The 21,739-nt window shown below is 39.7% G+C and overlaps 1 protein-coding gene across 1 annotated transcript in view; it reads left to right on the forward strand.

The window, feature by feature from the left end:
- The window catches only part of SHANK2 (SH3 and multiple ankyrin repeat domains 2), a 297,119-nt gene that overhangs the window by 90,955 nt on the left and 184,425 nt on the right, over window positions 1-21,739 (forward strand). Inside the window, 1 exon segment of the mRNA XM_050334887.1 lies at window positions 20,884-21,193. Coding sequence (XP_050190844.1) covers window positions 20,884-21,193 — 310 coding nt within the window.

The following is a 21,739-nucleotide window of genomic DNA, read 5'->3' on the forward strand; positions in this document are numbered from 1 at the left end:
AAGCCAATAGAATTTGGGCATAGATGTCCTTTTGAACATCCCAACTTCAGAATTTAATTGAACCAATGGCCTTGATGCTGCCCTGAGGTTTGCACAAGCCATGAAGAATTCCAGGGAGCTCAAATTTACCATATTTATTCCTGTAAATGTTTATCAAGAACAGTTTAGGGAAGGAAAACTTGCATAAAGATTCCTATAATGTGCCTACAGCAAACCCACTTGTCCATGGACATGTGTCCAGACATCTGGGAATGTGCATCCATTTCTCAGGGTGCAGTGGGTGACAGAAGCCATTTTAGAGTAAGTAAGTTCTCAAAACTGGAAAGAACCTACTTCAGATACTTCAGAAAAGAACCACAGATCTGAGATCTTTCAGTGTCCTGAGTATTATCAGAAGTATAAAGGAAATATTAAACATACTTTGTGTTGTTTTGGGTGTATTTGCTTTGACTCTTCTGGCACTTTAACTGCACTTTATCTCTTTGTGGATCTGAGTTTCAGAAATGAGTGTCACCAAGTGTTTGATGCTAGATCAAAGGAGGTGTTTTCAGAACTTAAATACATGTTGGAGCAACAAAAGCCACATTCACAGTTTTCTAAAACCCAAATAAACTTTTTTTAAGATCAGCAGGGATGGGTTGGTTAGCTAATACTTTTTCCATCATGAGTGTAAGACATAATTCAGATTGCTTGTTTTCCTTAATGCTTGTACAGTATACTTAGCAGGAATAAATAATATGGGATAGCTGTTGTGTATTATGGTATAATTTGTCTCTGTGTTGTGAAGAAAGTCTGAAGATTAGTCACTTAAACTGGGGAGACATATTCAGTTAGGAAAAAAATATTATCACTTACCACTGTTATGTCTCAAAGAAAGAAATAATTACTCAGTGTGCAGTTACACATTACTTCAGGAAATTGTCAGGATGGAGATTTTCTTAGATTGGCATTTATGAAGACTGGCAGGGCCTGGTAACTGCAATGTTGATGGGGTTGACAGATTTTAAGTTTGCCTGTGCAGTGTTGACCCACTTGGAGCTGTTTAGATATTTCCAATAACACTTTTTTTTTCTCCCCACTTTGGAGAAGAGTTCAATATCTGTGAGAAGGGTTTGGGTAAGAGTTCAGTCAAGTCAGTGTTTTATTGCAAGTGTTTGTTTGTTGGCCCTCGCAGTCCTGTGCAGTGACTCCTCTGCTCCTTGCCCGGGGTAGGAAGCAGTTCTCCTTGCCTTCAATCTCCTACCGCTGCTTGTTCATAATTCCTGTTAGAACTCCCTTCTCCAGTCTTCTCCAGTGTCATTTTGAGTGCATTTTATGTTATTTCAGCCAAAATGATGCTGTGCTGTAACAGGAATGCCTGAAGCCTTTCCCCTGAGCCCTAGTTCAAAAGTAGGAAGTTTTCAATACAATTTGATTAGATTTTGCTTTTCTTTGTTGGAAGTTATAATGCAGTGGTTTGGAGATCTTTTAAAATTTTTCTTCCCACTGTGGCATAAGGAGGATTACAGGTTGCCAGAATGAAATTGTGCTGTGTTTTCTACCATGGTTACAGCCTTTGTAATGAAATGTATAGATGTACCCTGCTCTGTTTTTATTAGAAGTTGGAAATAATCTTGAGGAGTGCTTAGTTCTATTTAGTTTTATGACATTTTTATGTTCTTGTCAGAATCTACCATAACAGTTGCTTAACAAGGAATTAAAATCTCAGGGTTCCTAATTCTGCTCCTCTTTAACTGATAAAATGTCCATAAACACACAGTGTGGGGCATCACCTTATATCCAGAAAAGAAGCACTGAGACCTGATTCTTGAAATTATGAAGGTGCAACTGAAGAGTAATTTATACCAGGTATTTTAGGAATTTATACCAGGTACTTTAGGAATTTTTTAAGTATTTAGGAATTCATACAACGTACTGAAAATGGAAGTGCCCAAATGGGTTAGAAAACCAATAAGCAAAACTTCTACTCTTTCTTCCACTAATTTATATCTATCAGCTTCAAGCTGATCTAGGCTTGAATTTAATGTTGGTTTCCCAGTTTCCCATGCCCAGCAAGGTCTTATATCAGCCCTTTCTGTTTCAGGATGAGGAAAACATGAACTGTACCCATCACCCAGCAATTCCTGAGTGATGAAATGAGAAGCCCTGTTGGGCAGCTCTGGTTTAATTAGCACAGCTTTGAGTCAGCCCCAAACCAAGGAGCACAAAGTTTGCTATAAGCCAATTTTGTACCATTTCTTTCCGTGCCCACATGACAGAAATCATAAAAAAGGAAAGAAGAAGGATGAGCCACGTAGAAGATAATGAAGGTATAATTTCCTAACAAAGCAGCTTGGACCACTAAGGCTGGGCAGTCACAAATCCTGCTCAGTTATTGGAAACAAGTGACAACTTTCCAGTAACGGCTTCAAAGCTGTCATCTGCCTTCTGGATGTTCAGGAGCTTCTCACTGTGTGCCAGGGAGGTTACCCCAGGACACATCTTCTGATATCCCATGGCATTATGCAATGCACCCATCACATTGCATCACCAGTGAAATGCTGCTCAGATCATGTCTCTCCCTCGCATTAAAGCTGAATGACAAAAAGGTTGAAATTCTACAACGAGAATAAACGGATTCCCACTGGTCTTCTTTCTGTACTGGTTTGAAAAGCTTGGGTAAATGGAGATGGAAGTATCTCATCTTTGTTGAAACCAGCAATCTTAAGGAACAGTTAGGCAAATTGAAACCTTCACCTCTGGAACCTCCTCAGTGTTTCATTTTACAAAATTCTGGTGGAGAAATAAGATCTCCTAAAGATCTGGTGTTGTAGAACAGCCACTTGAATATTATTTTCCTTACTTACTATCTTCCTGCAGTGTTTGTGTGGGTGTTTGCATCCTGTTTAGCTTTCCCATCTCTCAAGCAGTTCAGGTTTCTCCTGGGAGACTTTTTGCATATTCCAGTGCCCCTCATTCTTCAGACTTTAATCGGTAACATTTTGATGTCATGAGAAGACATGATAGGATTATCAAACTATAAAAAAAAAATCAACTTTTTTTTCATTATAGTCCTTTTATGCCTGAATGGAGAGAACCTTCAGGTGATGGTGATCATCGTCATCTCAGATGATCCCAGTGTAGTACAAGATCTACTTCTGTGGCTTTTTTTGCCATTTTTTTGGTGTCTTACTACTACATTCTGTGCTTCTCTTTTCTGTGTAATGCCTGTAGGGAATTTCAGCAGTGACTTGCACAGTGAAATAGCAGCAGTGAATTATTTAAAATAGGTATAGTCACTTTAGCATGATTTAATAATTAAAACCCTCTTTTAAGAAAAAGCCACTCCACAGAGAGAATCGAGAGCCCTCGTTTGAGATCTGGTGGCTCTGCCCAGGAGCCCTGAAGTTTTTGGATTACCATGGAATTGTCAGCTCTGATGGGTACAGGAAGATCCTCTCAAGTGTCTTGAAATCTCTAGTGTCTCGTTTGCTTTTTTATCACTTCCTAAATTCAGACGTAAATTATCACTGCACATTCAGATCATTAAAAAATACTTTTCTTTCCATTGCTCTCTTCCATTTATTAAGTAAGTATAATTGTTTAATAATGTAAGCTAATTTAATAACCTGAATGTGTAACTTTAAATATTTTATTAACAAATCCAGGCTTTTAAATATAAAATGTGGAACACTCACTCTTGCTGTGTACATGCACACAAATATCTACCTAGAAAAGCCTATGCCTGGCTTTTTATTTTCCTCATATGTAGGTATAAATCCCTGAGAAGCCCGGTGTAAATTGTGTTCTTAGCTTTGCATTACAAACGGCTTCATTTAGGAAACCACGCCGAGAAAGGTATTGCCTAAGGAGGTAAAAATATTTTATTTCCTGAGAAAACAAAGCGGTTGCTATGGGACAGAAAATCATCTAATGATGGCTTTCACAGAGACGTGCAACTGGCTGGAATTAGAATATTCAAACCACAGTGGGCAGAAATGTTGATTTTTCTAGGTTATATTTGTGGAAGATTTTTCTTAGTGGAGATCTAGAAACTTTCAAGAACAATAAAGAAGCAGATATTTTTCTGTAGGGTACAATGCCACTGTTTTTTCTTTTCAGTTCTCCTCTGAAAATGAAACATTTGTTTAGTCAAACTGCTTTTAAATACCTGTGAAGAAAATCACAGTCCTTTTGAGTGCTCAGTGATGATTTCTTGATGTGTCACCTCATACAAATAATGATTTTGTGTGTGTGCGTGTAGCAATATAATTAAAAATCTGAGCAAATAAGAAAAGTTATTATCTAAATTTAACAATAACCTGCTTAAAAAGTGTTTTTAAGTGGTGGAAAGCTTGAAATATGATGTTTTTGAAATGCTGCTGTGTGAGGTTTAAAGGCATCATCTTTTAATTTACCAAAGAGAATTATTGACTCCAAGGTAGCTGGGCAGGCTGAGGGTTATTTGGCTCTGTAGATTGTGTCATGATCCACCAAAACCCTTCTAATTAACTATCTTACCCCATCCTCCATGTGTAAGAGCTATGGCTTTGGTTTTTTTCCCATGATACTTCCTATGATACAGCAATTTTTAAGAGCCCCATCTTCTCCAGTGGAGAGGCTACAGTGTCACACCAGGTCTACCTACGTGGAGACTGGTAAAACCAATTAATTTAACTGCAATTAAGCACCAGGGACATGGAAATAGTAGACCTGTACAGGTAGTTGGTGCCTAATGCTATAGAAAGGTACATTTTGAAATGTTTTTTTTTTCCTGGTTGTATGCCTGTGCCCCATTGAAATGTATCTTTCAGAATTCAATAAAAGGGACATAGAAAACCCATTTAGTGGTAAATCCACCATCCCTTGGCAGCAGTGCTTTTATGGGCACTTTTCCTTATCCAGAAGAATGACAACCTGGCATATCCAGAAGTTGTGTAGAGGCTTCTCAGGTGAATCTTTATGGCATGTCTTGTTGGCTCTGTAATTCTTGCCTTGCCAGCCCCTCCTGACTTAGAAATCATGCATGAGCTGTGTTCTCTTTTGCTCCTTGGTCTGGGAATATGCTGCAGAAATGCCCAAGCCCAACAGGGCGTGCTGGATTTTGCTCTGTGCTTGCTGCACTAAAGTGCTTTTGTTGCTCACATGAATTACTTAGCACTTGTACTATTTTTTATGAAAGATCTTAATGTCCTCTCTAGTTTATCATGGACACTAATTTTTAATGCCTATAGATTAGTAGTGAGTAAGTGCCTTGCTAATGCTTGAAAAAAATTAATCTGTTCTTGACTGAAAGAAAAAATCCTGTTTTCATTCCTTTCATAACTTTATTCCCTTAACAAATTGGAGGTCTTTGTTATCCAAAGAAATTTCTGCTGTGGTCGTGCGTGGAAGTCCCACTAGCTGTGTGTGCCTTGCATAACTGCATGCAAAAACTGCTGCTCTACATCATCCTGCTTTGGGCATGAATAGCTGAGGATGTGATCTTGTAGCATGATTATCCTTCTGAGATCCTCCCAAATTCCCTGAGAGTTTCTAGCTCTAGTATCAAGCTAGCTAAGTTTTACCTGTGCTAGTGACAGGCTTGTTCTGAATGTGCTGTGTTTTGAGAAGTTACTAAAGTCAACAGTCGTGTGAGAGAGACCATTTGCTGTTGAGTGTGATCATGATTTCTGTCCTTAGTGTGTGTTTGTGCCTCCGTTTGCTCAGAAATATCCAATTAGTGCCATCAGTAATGAATATCTTTGTTTCAGTTTCTTGTCTTCCACATTTTTTCACAACTGTTCCCTAAATTTTGTCTCACAGTAATCCTCAGATTCCTGAGGACTACTTCATCCCTTCTTTAGAGTGTCTTTACTCAGTTCCTTCATTACAGGCTTTTCTAGAGTGACAATGTTGTTTTCTACCAGCCAATCTGCTGAACTTTCTGTACTTACACTCCTTTTATGAGCTTATGGGGTCTGTTCATCACTGCTAACACAGTCCCTGGACCTTGGGGTTTCTTCTCTCCTCTTCTTTTTTTGTCTGTTTGTGTTTGCGTGTATTTCCTTTACAGTGCTACCTGTTAGTGAGGATGTGATTCTCACCTGGCATAACAGTTGTGTGTTGGGAGGTTTGTTCTCTAGGCACCACCTGCACTGGGTAGGTATTGGAAATGCAGAATAGTGGTAGATGCTATGTTGTAAAAGCCAAGAAAATGCTCTTCAGCCACAGAACAGTAGTTAGGAGACAGCTGCTTCCTTCCCATACTTATTCCTGTAAGGGAGAGTGACAGAAGAGATAAGATAGATCAATTGGATTTACAAAGGTTTTCCCAGGCATAATAGTGCATAGCAACAAAATCCCTGACAGTTCCGCCCTTTAAGGAGCACAGAGGAAGGTTGAAATCAGTCAGTGAGTCTTAATTAGCAAGACTGTAAAATAAAATCCACACTGAGACAGAGTAAGGTGATGATAAGGAGAGAGAATCTGTATTTTGTTTATGATGTTATTTGCCAGTAGCAATGCCTTTTTCAGAAAAGGCTGTCCATTCTGGCACAATGATCAGAATGTCTCATGTAGTCTCTTCTAAAGAAAGCTAACAACCTTTAAATGCTCAACTTCTTGATTATGTAAGCTGAAAAAAGTACTAAGTCAGAGAAAACTCTGCCCATTCTTTTAGATACAGAACTACTGGAACACCGGCTAAAAGTGAGTTTCCTAATTAATATTTGGAACCTTGTCTATTGAAATAGTGATGTTTGAATAATGAAATGGAAGGCTTACTGGTTGTTCTCTTCTTGGATCTGTACTCTGGAGAATCTACAGTTGTGAAATTTTTCACTTTTCCTCCACAGATTACTCCACTCACTCCTTGTTGGATCAAAGCAGCAAAAGGGTTTGCTTAGTCTATGTTGCACTGGAATACAGGGCAACAGTAGGAGTAAACTGCACTATCTGCACAGCTTTTGGATAGAAATATGTCTTGTGATCATGATGGGCTGTGGAGAAGCTACTTGGCTTCCACCTTACCTGTGTGCTCTTCCCAGTTATGTGCTTAGGTAAATCCATGAACTGTGGTTGTTCAAAGAAGTGATGGGGGGAGAGGAGAATTACTTCTGAATACCTTCTATGCTTTTATAGTGTCCTACATAGGACTCTTGTTCTCTGTCTTGCATCATTTAATTTTTCCTTCTGTTTCTTGACAGAAAACTGAATCCACAGCATTAGAATCCACAGCAAAAGATACACCACCTTCACTGCACCTAGCGTTTCAACACTTGTATCTTTCCCTTTATTCATTACTTGAAAACTTGTAGATGAAGAGGTGCGAGTGCTCCAGTGTCAGAGCTCTGTGACTCTCTCAGTGGTGCAGGAGCTTGCTCAGAGCCTTTGCTTTCTGCAGTGTTTCCAACATAAATTTAAATCACTAATTAGTCACTCCTGCTTCCTCATTTACTGTATCACTTTTGGTTGCTGTATGGTGTGCTGAATCCTTAGCTGGTGGCTGGTGTTCAGTCTGAGTAAGCTCTGAGCAGAGGCTGCAGGAACTGCACTCCCTGCTTCGTGCCATGTGCAGCCTCCCAGCGTACGCTGCCTTCTTGTTTGTGTACTACATGACATACGCTTTCCTGAGTCATTGAGGACTGGGATTCCTAAGCATCTTAAAGCAGTAATCCATTTTCAGTTTCTCAATTGAAAATCTCTTTCAGATTATATCTCCCAGATTCACTGGGAATCACTGGAATTTCACTGTATTTTCTTCCTGTCTTCCAGTCCTTCCACCTCCATTTATACTTTATTTTTTGACCTTAGAGGTGTCTTGTGAGTCCCATTCATTTCTCCTCCTTTTCTTCTAATAACTCATTTGATGTTGCTTGCAGCTTCCTAGTATAAAGTGAAGTATGGTCCTAGCCATGGGGACTTAGGGTGAATTACTTCTAAATTTCTTGCCAAATTCTTGACCAGGAAAAATTATTCAAGGTGATTCTGTAGAAGTTTCCTCAGCTTTATAAATTTCCATACATTCTTGTTCTGTTTCACCGCCCTCAACCAGATATTTTCCAGCTGAGAAAATGGTCTTAGGCTTTCCTTATTTCCACTGGGAACATGACGTGGGTAGTGAGAATAATCTGTGAGTGTGTTTCTGACCCCTGTTGAAACAGAGGTGTCCTGGGGACTGTGGTCACCTCTCTGTCATCTCAGGCAGTGGATCCTGAGAAGGAGCTGCTGGAGACTCTTACAGGATTGCTGCACCACAGGATTCCAGTGAAATTGTGTCTGGTGTTCCCTGGTCGAGCTGAGGGCAGGACATTTCCCTTGATTTAGGTCTCTACCACAAATATTAGTAAACAAAAAATACCCTGCAAATGATCTGAATTTGCTTTGCAACTGAAAATTCCTAATGTAAGATCTGAAATACCTATTTTATGTTACCCTGTTTTATCTGTCTTATCTACTTTTTTCTTTGGTAGGTAATGTATTTTCCATGTGCACTTTTTTGTTTACAAAGATATACTGTTTATTTCTCACATTTCTCATGGCCCTGACCTATGCCCTTGAATTTATGAGTACAATCACCACCTTATTTTAGATGTGCTTCTGTAGATGATCACAGGCTGCATCCTAGGTGGCTAATGCCAGATGATCCTTCCTCCTGTGAAGAATACATGTGCAGTTTGCTTGTTGATACAATTGCTCTCCTTTCTCTGATCCCGTTCTTTTTTAGACTTTATTTGCATCACTTCTTGTCCGGAAGAAAACAGAGTTATTTTGAAACTTGAACACAGAAGTCAAATTTCATTGTAGTAGTCATGATGTCCGGGGGTGTGACTGCCAAATAATATCCAGAACACTTCTATTTTCATAGTAATGTCTTGGATGTCAGCCATGCATTTTCCACTGAATTAATGAATATCACATCTACCACTGCTGCCAGAAACATAAGAACAAATAGGAGTGCTTCTGAAATAGGATGTACATAAGATTGCTTTTTGATGATGGGTTTAAAGCTTGCACCTTGTTTATACTTTCAGTTATTTACCTGTTTTGACCTACTAACCTATATAAACAAGGAGTCCTTTTTGTATTCTTGTTACGTAAAATCTGAGCCCAGCTGTCAGTGCAAGACTCGATCTGGAGGCAGCATCAAGAAACGGGGGGAGAGGGGGAAAGGTCTTTCCTCAACATTTTCAAACGTTGTAAAACCCAACTGATAATGTTGTGAACCAGGAATAGGTATAGTATTGTGATATCACTTTAATCATTAATCCACCTCAAAGACTCTTCAGTGAACAGGCCTTCCTTTCTCAATGGGATTAACCAGTGAGAACATTACAAATGCTGCAAACACCTACATATTTGTACAGAGATAACCCTCTGTTACAGCAGATACTTGCTTTTTTTATCTTTTCTTAGTTATACCAGCATGATTCATTAACAGTTATTTTTGAGATGAAGAAATCTAGGCTACTAATATAATTTAAAATGCTGTTACTTTAATGAATAAGTCAGCAATGTTTTAGTTTCTATTTAACAGCAAGTGTCTAAATGGAACTAAGGATAGCAAGACAATTATCAGCTGAAATTATTGGGTTTTATCTTTTCAAGATCCTGCTTAATAACATGACTTTAGAGCTTGCTATCCTCTCTTTAGAAGAGAAGAGCTTTTGGGGGTGAATGGTTGTGTTGCATATCTACAATCCTTAGCATAAAAGACAGTTGGAAATTTGCAGGGAGAGGCTCTCTGCTCAGGTGACCCAGATGTGGTCTCAAAAGTGTCAGTATGACTGAACTCGCTGCTCAGCTCCACTCTGGAGTTCAGGTGATGAGAATAAGAGGAAAGGAGGAATTCTTGAAGATCACAGAAAAGAGGGGGGAAATATTGTGCAGAGGATAATGTGGGTGCTATAATGGTGTCCCTCTCTGTTTACAAACACAGCTTTTTGCTTTCCCAAGTGTTGTGCAAGTCTTTGGGATATGGATGTCTGGCTTTTTCTACACTCACAACCCCCAAAAGTATCCTCTCCTTAAATTCTCTTCTCACTGCTTGCAGATTCATGGGCTTCAGGGGGTTGCAGAGTCAAAAATTTTGTTCTCTTGGTGCTTAGTTTATGGTTTTGTTGGTAGTTCCTCTGCCAGGATAAAACTGGGCTCCTTTTGCTGCTCAGCTGTAATGTAAGAGTGAAAGTGGTAATGCAAGTTTTTTTGTCATTAAATACATCATAAAGTAGTGTGCACCTCTGGGAAGGCAGCCAGCAGAGTGAAAAGCTTTCACAGTTCTCTAGTTGCTTCTCTGCCCAGCTATGTCTCCTCAGTAAAATACTGTATTCTTTACTCAATGAAAATATTACCCTCAAAGTGCCATAAGGTGTTGAAAAATTCTATTAATGTCATATTAGTGGCTTGATTGTTCCCTTCTCTCTTCACAGTTAAACTTTGGCATATGAAGATTGGGTCATTTATTTCCACTATTTTTAACTGTTTATAGGTTGCAACCTCCTAGAAATCTTTCTCTTCCAAAACCTGTTTTCTTGTGGCCAACTCCTCCTCTCTCCCTACCCATTTGCCTTGGTTGCTAATTTTATGCAACTTTGCCATGGCGAGGTATCTTCTAGAAATTCTCTCTTATATGCCATTTATTTCCCCTTGGCTCTGGGAGATGGGAAGATCTTTGAAGCCCTTTCAGAGCTGGTGGTAGAAGCAGTGAAAGGCAGCTGTAGCCATGAGAAGAAGGAAAATTAAATTGAAAAATGGCAGTGAAGGACACCAAGATTTGAGAGTGGGAGATGAGGGAGGAGCTGGAGCTAAAAGAAGATATATCTGTTTCTTTGCTGTTTTCTTATCATTCCTGCCTTGGCTAACTCACACTCATGCATGAATTCCAACAAATAAGTTTGCCCAATACTTCCCACCCTCCGAGTACACTTGTCTGTGTAAATTGTACTGGACTAACACTTGTGCCTCTGTCACAACATTTGACCACTTTGACCACTTACATATTTGGAAACTTCTACAAGAGTCCAATCTTTTTTTTTCTTCTCCCCATTGAGAGCATTATACACTTTTTAGTTATGAAAATGGTGTTATTCTAAATAAAACTGACATGATCCACCAACACTTTTGGAAGCACAGATGCTTTGTCCCACTATTTACTAAAGAGGTTCACACTTAGATTAAAGCAGTGAAATCAGATCACTGAATAAGGCCTGTAACAACATAATGATTTAAGGAATTCGTGGAGAGCTTCTGGGAGGAAGAAGGTTACACAAAGGCAAAATTAGATTATTTTCTGTACAATACCAGAACACAGAAAGACCATGCAATCCAATATTGGTGCGTTTTTTTTGCTAAACATCTTGTGCAGTTTTACTTGTCTTTGTTCTCCTCTGCAACATCAGACTGACACCCACAAACTTATACCACAACCCACAAATTCACATACTGCATCTGAGGCCCATCAGTGTCAGACATCAGAGGAAGAGTCAGGCATCTTTGTTTGCAGGAGCCACCAGCCATGAAATTCTCTGAATGACATGGTTTTTAATTTATTTTTTTCCTCAGCATAAACAGTGTGGGTTGGGATATGCACAACCTCCTCATGTTAAATGATATTTTTTCCCAACTCAGTGTATACATAATGTGAAGAATGACATTAATTTGTTGTGTACTCAATGCTTCTGTGTGGTGCTGCATCAGGACAAGATTTTCCAGTGTATTATTAGTGGAGAAAATTTCTTCACCCTTTCACCAGCTTTATTTGAAGAGCACAAGAATTTGTAGTGGGATATAATTATAGTTGGTTCATATTTTCTGTCTTATTGTTGGAGGTAAAAGAATGCAGCTTCAGGGGTTCACACTTGACTGCTTTCAGTTTAAGTCTGAGGTAAACAGATCTTTCTGTCCAGGTACTGTACAAGTTGTCAATCTCTTGCTTCAATGACACTTCTAAGTAGCTGGTTACTGAGAGTCTGCTGGTGTATAAAGATGAAACATTCTGGATGAATTCTACTTACTGATGAAAACAGACCTGGAAATCAGCCCAGTTCATATTTAAAGAAATCAATTACAACAAATAGTTTCATGTTTTATCAACTGCAAATCACCCCATTGCCTTTTTTGAAAGGGTTCTCAATAACTATTTACTTTTTAAAAAATTCTCTTTTCCCTCGTCTTTACAGCCAGCAGAGAAAACTCTTTGTTATCTGTGTGCACAAATACATGGAGGACAGATACAAATATTTACCTTTCTTATTTGTATTATTCAGAGTAGGATTGGATGTTGCTTTCAACCCAAATATGCATAATAGAAATGAGGGACTGTGAGTGCTCTGGGAGCATAAAACCTTGAGAAACCCTTGTTGGAGCTGTCCTTCCCATTCCAGGGAGAATGCTCTGCAGGAACACATCTACATAAAGTGCAGGGATTTGTTTGGCTAAGTTGCTGCTTTTACATCATGTACCTGTTAGAATCAAAGTGAACCATCCACATTTTATTCAGATAGGCTGCTTGCTTCGACATTGCTGATAGACTTGAGTCATGTTTTTAAATTCCCCTTCAGCTATTCTAGCTTCCTCTCGATGCATTTGCTTTTCTCTCTCTCTCTCTTCAAGCTGCTACTTGTAAGACATCTCCCTCATTATTGACCATTGTTTCCTCCCCCCTTCCAGCCTTTCACACAGAATTGGAGGGTTTCATTTTCCCACCTTTTAAAACCTTCTACTGTTCTGTTTCTGTCTGCACCCCTGACCCAGATTCGTCACACAAAGCAACCTCTCATCCTTGGGGACCGAGGTTTTCTTTCGGCTCTCAGGTAAATTCTGATCTGTGTATCTGTATTGCTGCTGGCAGAGCTTCAGATATTTGCAGGTACTGCCACACTGAGCCTGGCAATTTTTCTTTTTAAAAAGGGAAACGCCATGAGATTCGAGCTCTTTTGGATCATAATTTCTACTCCTATTACCTTCTAACCTATCAAAGAGGTGTCAGACACTGGCTCTGACACGTGGCAAGTTTTAAGCAATACCCAGCGATTTTTTAATGTAATCTAAGTAGAAGATTCTCTGTCTTTACTTGATGTTGTATAAGCATCTCAAAGTAAAGCCCTGAGGTGAACATGTCTCCCTTCTGCAGACACGTGCAGCTCTTTGAATGTTTTTCTTGCGGAGTGAAGGCTTACTTATAATCATGTGAGCATGACAAGAAAGAAGGATTTTCATTTCCCATGATTTTAATTTCACTTATGTATTTCAGCTGTACATTCATCAGCTTTTAAATTCCTTTGGAATCTACCTACTTACACCTTAGATGCATTGTTATTGAAATACTTGGGAATCGAGTGAGGTGTTTCCTGCAGAGCTGGAGAGCTTGGCAGTGGCCAGTTAGCTCCAGCACACAAAGAATTGCCTGTGGTTGAGCTGTCCACACAGTTGTGCCTGAGCTGAGAGGCTTCCCAGCTCCTCGTTGTTGGTTTTTAAGGACGTTCTGGTAAGAAGTTGCTCAGGAGAGCAGTGTGACACTGGCCCTGTTCACAGAGAGTGAAGCCTGGGGACGGTGATGTAGCGGCAGTGCCCGGTGACGGAAGGGGTGTCTGGCACATGGCTGTGGAACTCACACTGCTATTTTTTGCTTTTCCTTCTAATTGATAGCTTCTGCCATCTGTTCCCGAGCCATCCCTCTGCTGTCCTTTCCTACGCAGTCTCCTGCTCCCATTCTACCCTTCAAACTCAGCCTGGCTGCCTGAAGGTTGCTGGTGGATACCACTGGTAGCTGGGTGCTGAGAATGTTACTGACAGTGGCAGCAGAGATACCGCTGAAGTTAGTGCAGCTAAGGCTCCTCCAGCATGATTTTGGTGGGCTCATATGCTTCTTTCTGGTTTAACTGCAGCTCCCTGAGAAAACTCCCCAGATTTTTGCAGAAAAATAAAGAACCCAAACCCTTCGCTTTATAAAATAGGTTTAATTGTGTCGCTGGGGTAGATTCCTGAGTCTGGGTTCCCGACCACCTTGTGGCTTTCTGAAATGAGTAAATACTCTAGAAGCACTGTAGCAACCTAGTTTAGGTCCCCCACTTCCCCCACCACCAAGAGCCTTTATGTACTTTACTGTCTATATTTGAATCTCTCTTTTCTTGCCTAACTCTCCATTTGGTGGCTTAACATACTGGAACTCTATTTTATAGTGGAGAAAAATGCATTTATACATGCTGAGAGCTGTATTTTTAACTGAAACCTAGATGTTAAAGGGATATTTTCTGGCAAGAACTCCAAAATTGACAAAATCAAACAAGAATAAAATCAGGGCGGTCATAGCTGTGTTCTGCCATTATCTGAGGAACCTTGGCCCTTAGAGGTGTTGATGGGATGATTATATAAGAGCTTTGGTCATAATTTTTTTGCTTTTTTTAAAGGCATCCAAGTGCCCAAAAATAGATCCTCAAGAGTATGTAAGTCTGATTTTCCACAGATTTCTAATGGGGGCTGTAGACTCAAATACCTATAAAAATTTGGGAGCTTATTGTTATAAATGTACAAAAAATGCTCATCAAAATTAACTTAGGAGCCTAATTTCTGTGTAAGGTGGCTCTTTCCTCTAGACACATCCCCATGCAGAGTTCCCACACATTTTCCTGAGCACCTACCAAAGGAATAGGGAAATGAGAGTTTACTTCACCTCTGTTTAGAAAGGTCTTTGTAATTTTTAGGTTAAGGAGGTTTATAGCTTATGGGTTATATTGGGTTTTTTGTACTAGTATAATCAAATTATTAGCTTTTTGTCCTCAGACAGCAATACCAAGACTAGAGTTGTGAGGCTGAAAATCTTTCAGGAAAAAGTGGAAACTGCTGGAATATTTTCTTTCTAAATTTCCCAACACCATAGAATCCAGGACTTCAGTTAAAATAAACAAGTCCTAATAAGCTATACGCAAAAATGAGGAAAAACTCAAAAACTGCAGCTGCAACTATTCACTGACTTCCTTGATTGTCATATTTTTCCATTGTACAATAGTGGTTATTGCAGGAGGCTCTGCCATGTAGGAAGAAATTATATTTCCTATATTGGGGAAAAGACAGACAGTTAAATGGAACAAAATGATATCAGGTGATGTATCTGCTGGTGTAGGTCGGGAAGAGTTCCCACAGTTTCCATGAAACTCAATAATTTCAAGTGGCTTTCATATTTTTTTATGTTTTTCTAACACTGATTAGAAACCTTGGATGATGAAATGTTATGGCTCTGGCAGGAATCTAATAAAAATCCCCCTTGGGATTGGTTTTGATTGACTACAGTTGCCTGTCTGTTTTTGTTTTACTGTATATGAACAGACAGGAATGAGCACAATTGGGTTAACCCTGTCCTTACTCTGGGTCTCTACTGCTGGGATTAAAGACTGAGCCACTGACACCCCCAAAAAGGAAATTAGGATTCCATTAATGCTCATAGTTCCTTTGTCATTTGTGGCTCCAAATATAATCAGGGGAATTGAATGCAGATATTAGAAACTGTAAAGCACAAAAGCTTGTGATTCAAATTAGTGGCACAGTTCTGGTGTAGCAGTTCTTGCTCTGGAAATTGCGTTGGTTCTTCTGGGAAGCTAATTAATGCACATATTTATAAGTTAATGAATAAAAGTTCAAAGTTATTCTTTAGAAAGCTTTACATCTATTAAAAGTTAAGAAGAAGAGTCTTCCTGTCAAATGAAGATGTTTAATGCTGTTTCCAACATTCCCCCTGTTGGAGGATTTCCACCTGCTAAGGATAGTTGCTTTTAAAAAGAAATGGAATCAAAACATAAAATCGTATTAGAGAAGCATTATTTTCTTTATAAATTCGACACTGGAATGTTAAGTTTAAACTATTAAGTTAATTTATGCTTTCTAATTCTTTTCACTGTTATGTTAACTATGAGATCATTATACAGAAAGATATTAAATGCATGCAATTTATCTATTTTCTGTCTTGAAGCAGTTTTCTCATAAGAAACACCCTTAATTTTCAAAATAGATGCATTAGTGATCATCAGAGAAGCCTGAAATGGAATAAATATTTATTAACTGTTAAATAGTTTATGTTATTTATGGCAATTTTTTTATGTAGGTTACTCTTTTTTTTAGACAGTGAATTTCCTGTTCTTTGATATCTTTGTATCTTAGATTTAACTAGATATGCTTAAAATTTTTGTGCTTTTTAGCACCTCCCCCTGCTTCCTGTCTGCCTGTCTCAGTTATTTGCACTTCCTCTGGAAGCATGTTTGCACTGCCTGGTACAGCTATAAATCTATTTTTTTTTTAGAATTAGTACTTTAAAAACGTCACTGGTTACATCTTGTGTTTTCTGACATCTGCAGAAATGTAACATTGAATTCAGCAAAAGAGCTTGATCAATTTTATTTATTGTTTTCCTGTGCAAAAAGAAATTCTCTTTTATTCCAGTGTAATGGAAGGGGAAGGGAAAATAATTGTGCTTGTATCTCTGTTTGAGACTGGAATATAGGCCATAGGAAGATATTCTGTGTAGTGACGGGTTTGTCTCCCTTCTTAACGGAGTAATTGTGTGATGGTGAGTGTGACCTGTACTTTTCCTCAAATTGCTTTTTTGGAACATTGCAGTGAGCAAGGAAGTCAATAAACAGGGGGAAGGGAATAAATAGGGGAAAGAAGATAAATAGGGGAAAGGAGATAAAGAGGGAAAGGAAATAAAGAGAGGAAAGGAGATAAAGAGGGGAAGGGAAAGGGAATAAACAGGGGAAAGGAAATAAAGAGGGGAGAAGAAATAAAGAGGGAAGAGGAGATAAAGAGGGGAAAGGAGATAAAGAGGGGCAAGGGAATAAAGAGGGGAAATTGAATAGCAGAAAGGAAATAGATGGCAAAAAGGAAATAGATGGCAAAAAGGAAATAGCAAAAAGTGAGTAAATTGCAACAAGAAAATAAACAGCAATAAAAACCAAGAAAATAAACAGCAATAAGCAAGTAACCAGTAAAATCCTCTGTGCAAATTTAGAGGTGAGCGCCTGTCCCCAGCAGCTCCCGCTGTCCAGGCTTCCCCGTTCCCAGGTGCAGCTGCAGGAGTGCCCTCTCCCACCTTGGCAGGTCCCGCTTGCCCCGCCGGGCTCTGTCCCTCCTGCCGTGCCGGCTCCGCACACTGCGGGCTGGGCGCGGAGCGGGAGCATCGCCTGCCAGGCTGTGGCTGCAGGTTCACATGACTAATGCTGGGAAAGAGAGCAGGAGCTTTTTTTCATTTTTTTTTTTTTTTTTGAGGAGCTCCAGTCTGTGCACAGTTGGCTCCCAGCTGACAGACAGAATGTGGGGTGGGCTTTGTCACCAGAACGCTGGGTACTGCATGCCCAGCTATGCTCGCAATTCCACAGTGCCCAGAAACCTGCTGCTTATGTCAGGGTGCAGCCAGCCTGAACACGTAGAAATTGGGTAGCTCGAGGAATTTTTTTTTATTTTATTTTTATTTTTTTTATATTTTTTTGCCTCTGTCTTCCCAGCAAAGGTTATATAATGAGGGGATTGCTGCTAAAGTAAAAAGGGAAAATGAAGTCTTTGTTAAATGCCTTCACAAAGAAAGAAGGTAAGCGATGAAAGCAGAACACTTTGATGTTTCAGACCGGTGTTTTCTTGTGTACATTGAATATGATGGGTTTAGTGACTCTGTAATTAATCAATTCCTGCAATTTCTTTTTCAAAATTATTTGATGTTAGACAGTCCATTTAGGCAAGTGGTTATTAAAGCTGGATGTGACTTTGTTCCTTTCAGGATTTTCTCTGAAGAATCAAGTAGTTATAGAAATGTTTTTGTTCCCTAAGAAATGCATTTGGAGACACGTTAAGGATTTTCCAGGGTGAATTTTGTCAGTAAATGGTGCTGAAATGCCCCTTCAGATGTATGAAGTGCCAGAAATAGAATTGGGAGAGCTGGAGGAAGGATTATATGGTACTTTCAAGTATGCTTTTAGGGATGATAAATTTAAACTTTAGGGGCATGTAATTAGTTCAGGCGTTTTCTTGTGGTTTTATATCAGCTGTTTTTCCCAGACAAGTTTTGCAACAGTTAGACTTACAGTTCTGAATGTGGGGAAATATTAGGGAAAATCACTGTCCAACTGGATTAAAGGGTGGACATTTTCATTCCATCATATTGTGTTGCAGTTATTTTAATTTTATTCTTGTGAAATTAATAAAAATATTGTTGATAAGAAGAAGCTAAAAAAATATCCACCCACTTACAGTTTGCAGATTGCTGGGGAAAAGAAACAGTTGGGTGGAATATTAATCACTTCAGGCTACAAAATGCTTATTTTTAACTCTTTCTATAAAAGATTTGTGTTAGACAAGCGTCAATTGGTGTCATTACTCGTCCTCTTTCCTGATTATTTTCTGTAGTAAAGGCTAATTTTGCTCGTAGTTCCCTCCTTAAGAATAGAGCATTAGTAGCAAAGCAAAAGCTAAACTCTTAAATGAGCATGTAAAATCCTTCTTAGGCATGTAAGGGAAAAAGAAGAAAAGGGTACCTGGAGAGTGGTTCCCCATCTCTGTTGGTATAAATCTGCTCAGCAGCTTTCTGTCCTGTGCTCCCTCCCCTCCCCTCCCCTCTCACCAGGAGATATCCCACCAACTTCTCCAGAGTCCCAGTGAACACCCCCAAACCACTGGCAATATTTAGTTTTATCTATCTGTGGTTGGAAGGCTGGGCAGGCTGCTTGGAGTGACCCCTGTTTAAGTTCATGAAAAATTAAAATCCAAGGGTCAGACTCAATTTTTGCTGAATCCAAAGCAAACTTTGGCGACCCTGAGACAGCATGATTAGACCTTCAGGTGGCAAAACTGCCAAACATTCCCTAGATTCGGTTTTGAGCGCTTTCTCCTTGACTGGATTCTGCTCTGTTGAACCTGGGAAAGATCCTTATCTTCAGTGAAATAATTCCTAGAGTCAGATTCCAAGTGTCAAAAATAGAGGAGTGCAGAAATGTCACATCTCTGTCCCCTACATCAATCTAAGGATCTGTATATGCCAATTTGGGAGATAAATGCTTAGTTTTCTTTCAGTTGGCACTAACCAGGGCTTTCACTGTGACATCTAAAGCACCCAGGTGCTCTGACTGACATACTCAGCTGCTTTGAAACATTAAAAAAATATGAAATGTGAAAAACTTGAAATGCCATGAACATTATACAGAGTTTCTGCCACTTTCCAGCATAAATATTGGATTTCTCTGCTTTATCCCCTTTAATAGCCTTTAAAGAATGCTTCCCTCATTTCAGCCTTGTCTCAAAGGAAACATGGATTTTAAGCCCTTTCTCTCTGTGCACACTGTTCTCTTGTTTGGTTGTTCTGATGTTGTTGAGTTGTTTACTAGAGAAAGTTTCAGCTCATTAGAAATACAAAGGATGCTGTTTTAAAATATTCAGAATTGTAGTTAATCATAAACTGGTTCTGGTGAAAATTATATAAACCACTTTTGTCCTTGTAGTTCCATCTCTATTTTATGCTATAAATAAGCTCTCAGTTTTGCTCTGAAACCTTAAATTTTGCTTTGTTCTCTCAATTAAAGGCTCTATTTCAAGGCAGGACAGATTGATTCCTATGTATATTCATATTTATGTGAATTTATTTACTTGCACAGTATGACAGACATTCTTATTCTGGTTTTTGTGTGGTTTTGAAGGGTATTGAATGAGTAGACATTTCTGGCACTTCATAAATGGCACTTACTGGCACTTTAGACATGTAGGATGATATTTTGTGGGGCTTCTTTCCCAACTTAAATATGATTTTTTTTTGAGAATTACAGCAGCTCAATGAAGTCCTCAGAATAATGCCTGGCTGTTAGTTTTACTATTGTGACTTTTCAGGTGTAAATATGTGCACTCTGGCTCAACTCCTGTGACCCCACGAGCTCCGCTGAAATAAATTAATGGGGGTGGTTGCAACAGTGGGAAGCAAGTCAGGAATGAGGTTTTGTGGTTAAATCCTCTATTACCTTATGAGAGGATAGGAAATATCACATCTAGTAATGTCCGGGTGTCTTTTTATGAGGAAATTTGCCTTTTAAGCTGCACTTGGAACAAACTACTACAGGGAGAAAAGGTGATCTGGAAAGCAGTATCTGCTTGTGCAAATGTCCCAGGAACACTGATGAGGGGATGCACTCTCTGCTGTGTGTTAGATTTTTACTGCCCTTGCCTCATTTGCTGTTGTGACTGTTTCATTAATAAGTATTTTGCAGCCTTTGGATCCAGCCGTGTTCCCTTTGGGACAGGGCACGTGACAGGGAGTGTATTCCCCTGGGGTAATATGTTCTATATACAATAGTAATAGATGTGGTAGAAGTGCCTAGATTAGAAATAGGGGAATACCTGGGGATTACAGCGATGTAATAGAGTTCTGCCAGGAGAAGAAGCCATGTCCTCAATTTTTAACCTGGAAGATGGGGATAAGGTGACTATTAACACTACAGATTTTGGGTTAGGCCTGAACTTGTGATGGACCAGTTTGTGTGCCAGCTGGGAGAAAGAAGGTGCAAGTTCACGCCTCAGAAATTCTGCTGGTCAGCCCTGTTCTGTGCCGTCCTGATGGAACGTGACAACACGGCACAAAAATGAAATTTCTGAACCTCCAACTTGGCAATAATGAGGTGAATCCTATTTCCTAGACCATAGTTCAGGCTTTTCAGCTCACTCTTGCCACTGGTGTTGCTCAGCTGTTCATCCAAGCCAGTAAGCAGGTCCATATTGCTCTGTTGTTTTCAATTTTACTGATGTTTTGAGGTTAATGAGTTCGATCAGCTCTGCTGGCAAGGTAGAGTTTCTGTCTCTGCAAAAGAAACAATGCCATATGTTGCTGAATTATTTTATATGGTGGTAAACACATGTGAGTGGTGAAATCATCTGAGATTACCCTGAATGTCTTTTTTCACACAGTGCCCTTTAGGGAGGCTCCCACCTATTCCAACAGAAGGCGGAGACCTCCGAGCACCTTGGCAGCCCCTCGGATATTGCTCCGCTCCAACAGCGACAACAACCTGAACATCAACAACCTCCCCGAGTGGTCAGCGTCCTCCTCTGCCTCTTCACACCGCAGCCTTTCACCTCATCTGCTTCAACAGATGCAGAATAATCCCAATGGAACTGTAAAAACCGTGGGGAGTTACACTCCGTCCTCCCGGAGCCGCTCGCCATCCCTGAACAGGCTGGGAGACGATGCCAAGCGGCAGCAGCACAGGCACATCAGGTGACTTTGATCTGCTTGAGATATCCCTAAAGTCATTGTGCTGCATTGCCACGTGTTTTATGTTATTTATATGTCCACTTTGCACTCCATATAATATATGGGTATTAAATCTCAGCACAGTGGACCATGTCCAAGTGTGAATATTTTAATTGGAAGCACCAGTCAAAGCCAGCTGTTTCCTCACAGGGCTCCAGCAGCCAGGCAGGATTTAAAGTTCAGCAGAGCTCAGCAGTGACTTAACACAGGGTTTGCACCTTCAAATCAATGTGCTAAGCTCTCAAGATCTTTAAATGTTGAAATAAGGATTGAATTTAACAGCAAAGTAAAATGTTTCTGCGATATTGGTCATGCCTGGAATTTATGCTGGAGCTGCTCATGGGTGATGGAACAGAGAATGTTTAAGTTCTCTCTTGTGTAGATGTGTGCTGAACCAAGGAGTAAAATAGGGGGAATAATTGGAAGCTGGCCTAGAGCAAAGGGGGCTTCTTGAGATGGTGGTGATAGATGTCATGGACTTCTTTCATGATTATCTGTGCTGCAGGGTTT

Source organism: Myiozetetes cayanensis, unplaced genomic scaffold (assembly GCF_022539395.1).
Source record: "Myiozetetes cayanensis isolate MyiCay16 unplaced genomic scaffold, myiCay2020 scf6-25, whole genome shotgun sequence".
Classification (NCBI taxonomy): domain Eukaryota; kingdom Metazoa; phylum Chordata; class Aves; order Passeriformes; family Tyrannidae; genus Myiozetetes; species Myiozetetes cayanensis.